Below are 12,695 nucleotides of genomic sequence, written 5' to 3'. Positions count from 1 at the left end.
ACTTTGAGTTGCATTTCTTTGGAGAGACGACTACTCTTTTTTTTTTTTTTTTTTTCATTTTCCATTGCAGATATGCTGCTAACCAATTACAGTTGTAGCCACAGTAGAACAAAATGGTGTTGAAATGAAGAGATCTAGAGGAAGACTGAGAGATGTGATCAAAAGCTTCAGAATAAGGCTAGAAAGTAGGCCCTGCCATGGGAGTATGTGGGTTCTGTGAAACTGCTTTTTCCAAGTTCAAGATTTAGTTGTTTTTAAAATTCAAGTAAAATTCCCAGTGGCTGAGAGCTCACTTGTGATTAGTAGTGTCCTTCTGACGCATCTCAAAGGATGAGTGGAAAGACTTGCCTACTTTCTGCTTCCTCGCCCCTTCCTGTGGGATCTTGGAAACTGGAGAAGGGTGTTAGACTATTTTTCACAGAAATAATTTTCACATTTCGCAGTAGGAAAAGCATGGGCGTCGATACTAAAGTGAATGTTGGCTGAATTTCTTTTATCTGTGTCGGATTCAATTTCCTGGTATTGTTTGTGCAACACTGCCACCTCCGATGACAAGACTTCACACTAAACTTGTTGTTTCATTCGGGTAAAACCAAATCTTTTAAACTCATACATAGTCTCTGCCTTTTTGTCCTTTCCTTGAGTTTGCCTCTGACAGCCTTCTCGTCTGACCTTGAAGACGATCACCCTGAAGTAACGGAACAGTACCGAAGCCTTTGGTGGCCTGCGGAGCTGCTCCCTGCTGCTGCTCAGCATGACGCTACACCGTGTCCTTGTTTGTTGTTCTTATATATGTGCACTTCTGTGGGATTGTGGGCTTCTGTATCAGTGTGTCAGCATGGGTGTGAATCACAGGGAATGCACTATAGATATGGTACAAAACAAGTGGCTTTTCTGCGTCAGAAATTGATGCTACAACCTGAGCTGCATTTCTGACAAAATGCCACAGAATCTAAGACGCTGTGTTTGTTTGTTATGCATACACATGTGCGTACACACATTTGCATGAGCCTGAGGAGGGTGTTTATATTTGTATTCTCAAGCCGAAGGTTGGAAAATGACCTGTCTCCTGTGATTATATCTTGAGTAACCAGAAGTGACGAGGTAATTGTGAAATCTATTTAAAAGAATTGCAGCTTGTTCTCTCTCTCTCTCTCTCTCTCTCTCTCTCTCTCTCTACATTTCTCTGGTTTCAGGTCATTGCTAGATCTTATTTTTCTACCCCTGCCCGTCACCGTCCTATTCATACCTCCATGTTCTGGCATTGTTCACCATCTATTTTCTCTGTTTATTCGCTGCTGTTTGCCTCATGGCGTCACATTTCTTGTTCCGTTCATGTTCCACATTTGCCATTGTGTTTCCTCTCCCCTCTCTGTGTAAGTGTGTTTATACAAAAAAGCCAGCATCACATCGATCCTGTGATGTCGCTAAGATCAATAACACGGAGAGTGTCACAGTTTAGCCGGCAAAAGAGTGATGGACGATTTCTGCTCAGCTTACACTTTCCACATGTTGGCATTTAGTTTTCTCTTCTCACTCAGTCCTGTTTTTTTCTCCCACTGTCTACTCTCTCTCGCACAGTGGCGTCCATTCCTCCCCGGACTGAAATATGAAGTGATAGACTCGGCCTACATCTCCCTGTACACAGGTAAGAACTGCTCATCCCTGCTTATATACTGCATGGAAAGCTTTTCTGTCATCTTGTCGTGGAAATAAACTAAATGTAGTGATGAATTTTAAAATGGACTCACTAGTTTTGTGAGCTTTGCATGAGAGACACGGGACACATGGTACTAGAAAATGATGTTCTTTTGTCCAGCTGAGAAGTTGCCCTATATTAAGAAGAAATCATGCTATTAAACCAGCAACTTCATTAGTTCAATCTAGTATCCATTATCAGAAAAATCTGATCAAATATAAAACCATTTAGGCCATCTGGACTATATGTTTAATATGCATACAGACATATGTAATCACATCAGCTACACGACATGATGGTAAATAAGTACAAGGTTAAAAATCATGATTCAATAGCTTTGATGAGATTGTTCTGTCAGCCTTCTTGGTGTCATTATGATTGCAATAAGATATTTGTAAGGCCACAATTACCAAGCCACAAGTTGCACCTAAAACTCATTTTTATGGGGTATGAATACAAATATTGCCCTGAGCGAACAAGATGTGGCAATGCAGCTCGTGACAGGAGGTGAAAATCAGGTGATAGTCATATTTTGGGAATATGATGCTTGTCAGGCACAGTAAAAAAAACTGGATTCAAGTTAATATATTTTGCAAAAACGTTTAGTTGCTCTCAAGACCAGCTTGGTTTCTTAATAGCGTACTATAAATCTTTAAGTGGACGGAGGAACACTGACTCTGCTTATTTTCTTTTTCCACAAGTGTGTAAAATAAATTGGAATAATTCTCTAATTTATTGTCACAGAGTCAACTTTTATTTTCTCATTATTGTCTACTACTTGAGAATAGGGCTTTCTTGCAGATGTCACACAGGAAATATCTTCTACATGGGACCAAAACAAAGATAGAGAATCTAATAGATACTCTATTTTTATCTATAGGTGTCATTCATAGCAAAGATGGGAACACTGGCTCCTGAATAAACGTCTAACCTCTATAGCTCCGAGAATAGTAATGTGTCACAAGGATTCAGTATGTTAGCAGGGGAGAAAACCAGCTGCATTGAAAATGATGTGTGGACTTGTCGTCTTGGGTAAAGCTGTGGATGTATGCCAAGTCCTGCCTCCTTGTTTATGACAAGTTATGTCAGAGAAGAATGAGGGAACATACGGTATATGAGGTCACCATCTCCTCATCACTCTCCCTCCACCCATTCATCCCTTCTCCTCCCTTTATGTCACGCTCTTTCCCTCACTACATTTCTCCATTCTCTCACACTGGAAAGTACTCGATATTCATTCCTGTTGGAGGAAAAAAAACATTTATTCATCTATTCCAGGACACTTGTTCTCGCTGCTGCTCGGTTTAATTAGGTGTCTGCCTGGCTTTTGGTTAACATTATTGTGTTTTTCAGCAGTTGTAATAAGAAGCATATCATTTCTTGGCATGACTTGGGGAAATCATGCCCATGCTCCATGCACTTCCCTGCTACAGGCTTGTAGCTGAAAGCTAAGAGATGGGTGGCTCAGGAACCACTGTCGCATTGTACAATGACTGTACATCCACATATATTTTTGACATTTGTTAGCCTGAGGAGTGATCCTAAACTAGGCTCATATTTAGCAGCAAATTCACAGAACACTTTGCGAATGGTTTTCTTGTTCATGCTCTTGTATTCTTCTTCCTTTTCTCCTTCGTCTTCATTTTTATTTTCTTCTTCTTCTCCTCCTCACCCTCCTCCTTCTTCTTAAATCCAGCATTATTTACTGTTACTTTCAGCATATTTGTCACTGGACTAGCAGAACAGTTCACCACAGTTTTGAAATAAATTCTCGTATGTGCACACCACATACAGTTCCCTATTAGCATAATAATCCTGTATATGTTATTGTTTTTCTCTACTTGCCAGTGAAAATACATAAAACTGCAACCTCGATGTCAGCCATTAATGCGTGAAGTTACACAATCACAACCACATAATCTCTGACATTTACTGCGCTGGCAAGGGAATACAAATAAGCACAAAACAATAAAGAGTATCTATGTTCGTATGGTATTACCCCATGGAGAGGCTCCAGCTCAATATCTGTGCTGTGTGTAAATTCAAGCTGTGGTTTTTATGCTAACCCTGATATATAATATGCGAAACAAGAGGCAAATTTACCCAGAGAAAGCGAAGGTAGCTCCATTGTTTTGTTTGTCTGTGGCCTTGTTTTGAGGATCTCAGTAATGTAGATAATTAGTTAGTCTTGGAAAAGCTTGTGTGTACTAGAAACCAGGAAAGGTGATCAACAGATGTCTCATTGTTAGAAAAAAGGAAGTTCGGAAATGCTGTGTACAAGATGCACACAAGCACACACGGTGACTGTGCACACTCCACCCTCTGGAGGGTAGAAATGATGCTGACCACCCTGTTAATTATAAAGCATTTCTCCCATCAGGCCTTGCTCCTGACATGCCATTAATCACATGTGCTCTCTCCTCCTTCCCCGCTATCGATTGGTATAATTATGACTCTGCTCTGTTCTGTTTTGTTTACTTCCAACTTTTTTTAACCTTTCTCTTCAGCTTTTGTTACTGTTCTCCCCCTCTTCCGCTGCTTCCTTTCATTCCTTCCTTCCTCTTCTGCCTCTCTTTTTGCCTTTTTTTAACCCGTTCTTTTCATACACGGTAAAGATTTACGATAATCGCGGCACTGATGACATTTTCATTCCAACAGTAAACATCAAATTTGTCAGTTAAGAGCATCAAAACAGCAAATGCAGCTATGGATCTTTTCTTCCTTTTTTTACACCATGTCTGCTTTAGCTCTTTACCTCTCTATCACATTTTCATTCTTTCAGATGAGTCTAGTCTGAAGATGAACAGTGTGGATCACATCCCACAGACCTTGGCCAGTCATATCCGTCTCCCGGAGGAGTCTCAGCCCCAGGGTCTGGAGGGAGGTAGCGTTGTGCTGCACGGCGCTGATATGCTGAAGCCGGATCCCAGGGACACCTTCTACAGCAGTAAATCTGCCACTCATCATTTCGTGCTGTCCCCTTCTTTTTTTTTCCTGCTTCCCATCCTGATTTTCTGACCTGTTGTTTTCTCTAACTGCCTGATAGACTGTCTGGCTCTCAGTCTCTGCGGCTGACATTTTAGCTGTATTCAGACAGTCGTTTCGTCTGGCTTGGCTGTGTTCCATTTTTGGTGTGTTTTCCTCCTTTTTTCTGTCATTGCCCTGATCATCTTTCACCTTTCTGACTCCTGTGTTTGTTTAAGACAAAATCCAACACACATATTTGTTTGGCTGAGGTGTCAAATATTTACCTCCCCCTCCTTCTCTGTCGGTTTCTCTCCTCAGCTCCAATGATTGACCCGTCTCGTCTGGAAAACGTTCTTCCAGCCTGTCTATATTCTCCAACCTACGTAGTCAAAGATTTTCCTATTGCCAGATACCAGGGCCTGCAGTTTGTAAGTAGCCATCCCCCCTGGTCAAAGACTGCTGTTTTTGAATCACTTTGTGTGAGACAGTGTGCATTTTAATTGCTTGCTCTTGCTTAAATTGGACCTGCAGGGTCGTTAGAAGTGCCTCCCTTTTAACCTGCTAAAAAGTAGCTCATTACAAACTCAGAGTAGTATTCAGATCAAGTAGAGTGAGAACAGAGAAGCTACATCTATGCTGGTCTGAACATTACCACTGCATCTCTCCCTTTGTATCAAACAAAGCTCAGAGGAAGAAGGTTGCGGGTAGTGTTGAGCGCTGCTCCCCCCTTTAGGGCAGCACAAGTTACTGCAGCAACTGCACATGAACTGGAAATGGGAATCATGAGTTACGCAGCAAATGTTAGATTTGACAGGAATCTCCTTAACAAAATGCAGCATTATGCTAAAGGGCTGATTGTAGTAAAACACTGATGTTCATCTGAACCTCAGAGAGTAGTGACAAATGGAAATCAGCTGCTTCTATCCGTGTTTTGTGGTGTCATTGCAGTTTTCGACTGACATTTGATTATTTTTCAGGTCTATCTGTCTTTCGTCTACCCCAATGACTTCACACGTCTCACCCACATGGAGCGAGAGAACAAATGCTTCTACAGAGAGTCGCCTATCTACTTAGAGAAGTAAGGGCACTATTTTGTTTATCTCTCAGAGAGCTAAGGGAGCATTTGTCTCTGTCTTGTATATATGAGCGAGTACACTGATTATGCAGAATAAGTGGCCAAGTGTCTGTGAAGTTGATGGCAGTGATTCATGCGTGCAACCTCTCGCTAAGAGATTAAGTTTATTATGCCGCGAGGCACATTGAAACTTCAACCTGCTGCTAATACGTGTGTGTGTGTGTGTGTGTGTGTGTGTGTGTGTGTGTGTGTGTGTGTGTGTGTGTTGTTTTCACTTTTCTCTGCCAGGTTTGGTTTCTACAAATATATGAAGATGGATGAGGAAGAAGATGACAGACCATTCTTCTTCCCTAACCCAGATGGTAACTAATAATGAGCAAACACACAGACGCTCACATATGTATATATAAACATATGTGTACATGCTTGTTTAACTTTGAGTCTCCTTCATGGCTCCAGATTTCCTAGAGGAAGAGGAGGTGGTAGATACAGAGGACGAAGCAGAGATCATTGGCACACAGTCCCCAGAAAGCCATCTCATCCCAGCCAGACCAGCCACACATCTAACCCCTCCCATCAGCACTCAAAGCCGGGACCCACTCAAGCCGGCGGAGAGGAGGAGGAAGAGGAGGAAGACCCCAATGAAGAAGAGGGAGGAGCAGTCAATAGCATCGTACACCGCAGAGAAAGGAGACACTTTCCTCACAGCGATCGGCACATGGGTAGGGATCTGGACAGAGACTGGGGAAGAGATCATACCAAGGGAAGCATAAGACAGGACACTCGGATTGGCAGTAAAGAGGCCCAACCTAGAGTTCATCAACCTGATATGGACAGCGTGGTTAGGGGTCGCTCTCTTTCCTGGATTCACACTGATCCCGCAGAGCTGGATCCTGTCAGGAAAGGCGGAGGAACAGGTGGTGCAGGAGCGGAAAAGGGAGCTGAGGCGCGACCTAAACTCAGCAAGTCTTCGCTTCTGTTCCCCCAGAAGTCCTCCCTATCTGCCCTTGCAAGCCGAGCCAGGCAGATCCTCAGCAACTCCGCCCATAGCAACAACCTCCATGATAATAATAAGCTTTCTGGGAACAAGAAGGAGAAGAAAGAAGAAAACAAGATCTACATCACCAGACCGAGGCCTGCCAGGGAGAGGGAAAAGGAAAGGGAGAGGGAGAGGGAGCAGCGACGAGAAAGGAGGGAGGAGAGGATGTCTCGACACCCAAGAGAGGTTTTCCCAGGAGTGTTTTTGTACCAAACTGGGAAGACCACAAGGCTGGTCAACCTGGGTGCCAAAGGACATGGTGGGGGAGGTGTAACAGGAGGTAGGAGCCTGATAAGTGCCCCTCAGCTTTGGCCCAACCCTCCTACAAAGGAAGGTAAGGCATCTCCTCACAATGGAAGCATCAACATACAGAATGAGAGCGTACAGAAGTCTTCTAGCAAAGCAGTAGGGGCAAAACAGCCAGAGAAAAGCAAGAGGAAAGGCGAGCCCCGGGATTTAAAGACTACTGTCACGACGGATCTGCCCAGCAAAGGAGACCTCCTAATCCACCTGTCCAGTCACCAAGAGCCGCCTCCTCCAGTTACCCCACCAAGGTTAAACTCCACTGAAAATACATTCCCAGGTCAATCCCGGGTCACGTCTTACCTCAGGACTTCAGAGATTACAGAGTCCCAGCAGCAGCCAGACCCAGAACCCAACCCAGTCGACATCGACCGAGATACAAACCGCTCTAATCCTGACCCTGATCCCGAGCCGGAACCAGAGGAGGGTGAAATGTCGGACTACAGCTACGAGGAGGTCGAAGCTCGTCCGGGCTGGGCAGAAGAGAGCATCAACTGGCAGAGGACCTTCTCAGTCAATCCGATGGACTTCGAGCTGCTGCGCTCTGACTGGAATGACCTTCGCTGCAATGTGTCTGGCAACCTCCAGCTGGCAGAGAGCGAGGTGGTGGACGTGCTGGCGCAGTACATGGAGAAACTCAATGAACACAATGGAGGGTGAGCATAAATCCGAGCGAGTGTGAATAATGTGAGACAAAGAGGTCTTATGTTTCCCTGCAGCCTTGTAAGTTCAAATGTGTTTTTTATGTTAACCGTTATGTGAAGATCAAAGTAATTTTACTCAGAGCATGTTGGTCATGCCCCGGTGCTTTGACGTCTTGTTAGCAGACCTCAGTGTGCTGATTACCATTTTCTGCTGTAGTGCTTACAAACCTTGATGTTCCTTGCGTGAGGTGGCTTCTCTCTGTTTTCATTGTGCTCCTTTCTTCTTTTCATCCATTTTTTTTTTAAAGTGGTCTACCAATACACAAACGATAATTAACACCGTTGTGAGAATGATGCAAGAAACAGTGTTTTGTATTTGCAGCCTGTCGCTGTTTTCTCATGATGTTCTTTATCTCTGCCTCAGGATCTACACCCTGCTGAGAATCATCAATGTGGAGAAGCGACGCGACTCGGCGAGAGGGAACCGCTACCTTGTAGAGCTGGAGCTAATGGAGAGGGGCCGCAGCGTGGTGCGTCTGTCGGAATACATTTACCTGCTGCTTCACCGCGGCAGGCAAGGAGAGGAAAGTCTAGAGAATACAGACTCTGCCCCCGCGTCGGCACCGGCTTCGGCACCTTCCTCTGCCACGCCCGGTGTCACCACACCACCACCACCTCCTTCGACAAGGTCCCCCATCCGGCCGGGAGCGACGCCCTGGAGCACTGCCTACGCAAAGCCTCTGCTCTGCCAGCCAGTCATGCTGCAGTGGAGGAGGGATGTCATGGTGCACTTTGTGGTGCCAGGTCAGTCATCCAAGAAGGATTCAGCACCAGAAAACATAATGAAAGGGACTGTCTTTTCTTTCACTTCTTTTCTTTTTTTTTCCTAACTTGCTGCTCTTTTCTATTTGGCCTTACTGTCCTTCAGTGAAAAACCAAGCTCGCTGGGTGCAGCAGTTCATCTCCGACATGGAGAATCTTCACCGGCAGACAAAGGACGACAACTTCAGCATCATCATCGTCGACTTTGAGAGCGAGGACATGGATGTGGAGCAGGCGCTTAGGGAGAGCAGTGTGCCGAGGTGTGTGCATGCAACACAGGCAGCCCCACATATATGAAATGAAAAAAAATTAAGATATTGTGTGATTTCATGAATCTATTTGTGTTGGCAGATATGAGTATCTTAGGAGAGAAGGGAACTTTGAGCGCTCAGCAGGACTGCAGATTGGAGTGGACACTATTGAGGTTAGCAAAGCAAACACACACAGAGGGAAGACAACAATATGTGAGCTGGCAGGGAAAAAAGCCACGCAGTGAAGGTCAGTCACTCTCACTGACCACATGACCTTTTACCGGCTGATGGACAGACAAAAAGAACACTCATGCATAATGAATATATCACTGCTAGCCTTTATCTTCGAGCCTCACCCACATAGCCCAGATGTGGATGATGGGGAGTTGCTGAGACGGATAGCTGCATTTCTTCTGTCATTTGTGCACCATAGCTGTCACATTCAGTCCCTTTCACAGGTTATTTTTGTGCATGTGCCCTCACGCCATTCTCCGCCTGTCTCTCTGTCACACCCACATACGCACCCACCTACGGCAGCTTGGAGGAGCTGGAAATTTGGACAGACGTTGATCCGTCAGTTGAGTGTCAGTGCTGTCAAGATGGGATGACAGGGCTGTCACTCATGTCTAAATGACCCGCGGGCTCTTGAAGTGAAGACAAGCCACTGATGCTGAACCCAGACGTCTCCGCTCTCTTTAATCCTAAAATGCCGCATTAGTTGCACACGGGCATCCGCTTCCAGTCACATGCCCCCGGTCCACTGTGCACAACTTTCTTCTTCAGACAAAGGAACGATTTAGATTATTTAATGAAGCTGTACCTTAACGTTTGTCCTCATTTTCTGGACAGGATAGTCACAGCATCGTGTTCCTGTGTGACCTGCACATCCACTTCCCTCTGAATATCTTGGAAAGCATCAGGAAGCACTGTGTAGAAGGACGCCTCGCTTTTGCTCCCATTGTCATGAGACTTAGCTGTGGGAGTTCACCACAGGAGCCTGATGGTAAGACACAAATAACACGCATGCATGCACAAACACATCTGTGCTCATATTAGCATAGTTTTCTTCCTTTTAACTTTCAGCAAAGTTTTTAGTTTGACTCTGAGTTCTCATTTGTATTCATAGTGCATGTTTTCTATTTACATATATCATAACTACACTTGCATTAGAAGCACATACTTGTGGAGGCATCAGAGTCTCTTTTTATCATAATGCTGATGCAACACGGTGAAACAGTGCTCAAAGTTCTCTTTTTTTTGCCTTCACAGGTTACTGGGAAGTAAATGGCTTTGGCCTTTTTGGAATCTACAAGTCCGATTTTGATAAGATTGGGGGGATGAACACAGAGGAATTCAAAGATCGATGGGGGGGAGAGGACTGGGAGCTGCTGGACAGGTAACTTTACAACATAACCCTGATTAAAAACTCCCCAAGTTCCGTTTTCTTCTTTTGAGTTCTCGGCACAGCAAACTCCACAGTCTGTCTGGAATAAAACCAAAACTATCTGTTGATAGAGAAATAAACTATCCAAATAAAACGCGAGTTTTTAACCAAATTTCTCCCTCCTACCCCTGTAGGGTTCTACAGAATGGTTTGGAAGTAGAAAGACTACGCTTGAGGAACTTCTTTCACTACTACCACTCCAAAAGAGGCATGTGGAATGCCCAAAACAAGAAAACTCCTAAAGGATAGCGCCCCCTTTTGGTGCGAGGATCCTAAACCTACCTGCAGATCCACTGTGTGTGTGAGAGAGAGACCTGTAGGAGCTCACTCACTGCCTGAACTCTGCCTTTTTTTTGAAACCGGCTCCTTTCAGGGACACCTGTGTTTCGCCATCAGGCCCTGTTGTACGTTTGTCTGTATGAGGAAACTGAGTCCAAATCAGAAATTTGGAGGTGTTCTCTTTACACAGACAGACTTGAGTCATCACTTTGCCTCACTGACTGAACTACTGTACAGAGAGAAGAGAGATATTTTTGTTTCTCCTTCTCTCTGTCCTTTTTGGTGCAATGTTTTCAGACAGACTGGAAAGCAGCTGTTTTTGTGAGTGTGTGTTTGTATGTGTGGGTAAGTGTAAATATATATATATATAAGTATGCGTGGGTATGTTGCCGCTTGTGTGTGTGTATGCGTATGCGTGTGCGTGTGTGTGCTTAGGATGACAGGAAGCACCTTTTTTCTAACAAGGAGATGTGAAGACAACCTAAGATCTTTTTTCTAACACGCTCTCACGTGGGAGCCTAATCGAATGTGTGTCAATGTTATTCAGATAGATTTCAGACATGGTGGCGTAGCTCGAGTAGAGGAACTCTGTGTTTGGTAAAAGCAGCATTTCTAAATACATCAAATTGCTACCTGCTGGATATCATTTACTGGAATGACTGAGGTGCTGAACTTCTCCTTACACCTGATATTATGAAAGTTTTCTAATCAGGAAAAGCCCTTTTTCCCAAACAGATACAGATTATGTCATATTTATATCTCTTTCTGTCCCTCTCTCTCCTTCTGTGTCTCTTTTGTCTTCAATTTATTTCCTTTATCCTCTCCAATGTCATGCTGCTGTGCGTATGTAATGTCAGTTTAGCATACTACATTCATTTTAATGCAGGTATTGGCTATGACTTGATTATTTTTGTTTTATTAACTTAAATTTGTTCTGCTGGTACTTATTTAAGAACTCTGTCCTGACTGAGTAAGAATGCACTAATATTTGGGATGTTATTTTCTTTTCCAAAACACTAAATTTGTGAATTGTTCACATATTTAAACTCTACTGAATATCATCCATTCCCTTCAAATGTTAAACTTTACTGTCAACTGGAACAGAAGGAGAGCAGAGGACAACGGAAAGCTTTCTGACGTTTGATTTAATGTTATTATAAAATTTGATTAAACACTTTCTGAGCTGGGTGTTGCATTTCAAATGTTGGATTTGAGGGATGAAACCTTTATTTCTCAAATTAGAACACCACAGAGACAGGGAATGCTTAGCACTGAATATACTGACACTCTTCTCTTAAGCTTGTAAGAAGCTCTAACAGAAGGGAGACCAGTTCATATGTCGGACACAATGTGGCAAGGCATGGCTGTTTTCACAAATGTGTGCCTTTATCAGGGTTTGGCTGCAGGCAGTTTTTAAGCTACTCTCTTGACCGAAGAGGGCAGGGAGAGACAGAAATACAACATTATTTATCAGCAAGCTGTAATGTCACTGTAAATTTAGATACACTGTAAAAAAGAGGGAAATATGGTTGTATTTAATGAATTACAGATGTGTCAGTGTGTTTGTTGTATGATGTCAAAAGCAAGAAGAATAGGAATGGGTAGAGCAGAAATTTTTGATGATGTGAAGTGCTCGGCTACTGCTGGTGAGACAGACATAGAGGAAGAAATGTTAAGAATGACTACTGAGTGGGAACAGAAGGTGTGATGGAGACTCAGTGGCAGCTGCAGTCATGCAGGACCCCACCTGCTCCCGTTATTTTGGCTGGAGGCCAGGCTCCTAATGCCTCTGTTTATGCAACATGGTACTTATATTGACGGGGAGTGGCTGGAGGGCTCTGGGCTGGACATATACATGGATGAGAGGTAATGATCTGTTATTGACTATATGATTGTCAAAATGCCCTCCAAGATCCTTTTTTGCCTCTACAAAAAAGGTCTCTACTGTATACCATTTAACACTGACATGGGACTATTTAAAAAGACAGCAACACATTAAATATAAGACTATATATATAAAGAAACTAAATGAAAAAAAGGAATATACATTCCAAGGTAATTTCTGTGAAATTGTTTTGTAGAGAAAAGGTTTTAAGAATGTATTGTACTTTTATTTTGATTTGTTGGTTTTTTGCAAATAAAATTTTATGCTTACGTCCAGATAATATTTTA

The 12,695-nt window shown here is 43.5% G+C and overlaps 1 protein-coding gene across 1 annotated transcript in view; it reads left to right on the top strand.

Annotated features, from left to right (window-relative positions):
- The window catches only part of b4galnt4a (beta-1,4-N-acetyl-galactosaminyl transferase 4a), a 154,532-nt gene extending 141,837 nt beyond the window's left edge, over positions 1 to 12,695 (top strand). Inside the window, 13 exon segments of the mRNA XM_051951651.1 lie at positions 1,582 to 1,648; positions 4,482 to 4,646; positions 4,985 to 5,094; positions 5,644 to 5,744; positions 6,030 to 6,103; positions 6,201 to 6,260; positions 6,263 to 7,739; positions 8,152 to 8,531; positions 8,656 to 8,809; positions 8,901 to 8,973; positions 9,650 to 9,803; positions 10,070 to 10,196; positions 10,379 to 12,695. Of these exon segments, the coding sequence (XP_051807611.1) occupies positions 1,582 to 1,648; positions 4,482 to 4,646; positions 4,985 to 5,094; positions 5,644 to 5,744; positions 6,030 to 6,103; positions 6,201 to 6,260; positions 6,263 to 7,739; positions 8,152 to 8,531; positions 8,656 to 8,809; positions 8,901 to 8,973; positions 9,650 to 9,803; positions 10,070 to 10,196; positions 10,379 to 10,493 (3,057 nt within the window). The 3' untranslated portion in view covers positions 10,494 to 12,695.

The sequence above is a fragment of the Acanthochromis polyacanthus genome, chromosome 8 (genome assembly GCF_021347895.1).
Source record: "Acanthochromis polyacanthus isolate Apoly-LR-REF ecotype Palm Island chromosome 8, KAUST_Apoly_ChrSc, whole genome shotgun sequence".
NCBI lineage: Eukaryota > Metazoa > Chordata > Actinopteri > Pomacentridae > Acanthochromis > Acanthochromis polyacanthus.
This window is presented reverse-complemented; position numbering and strand designations above follow the sequence as displayed.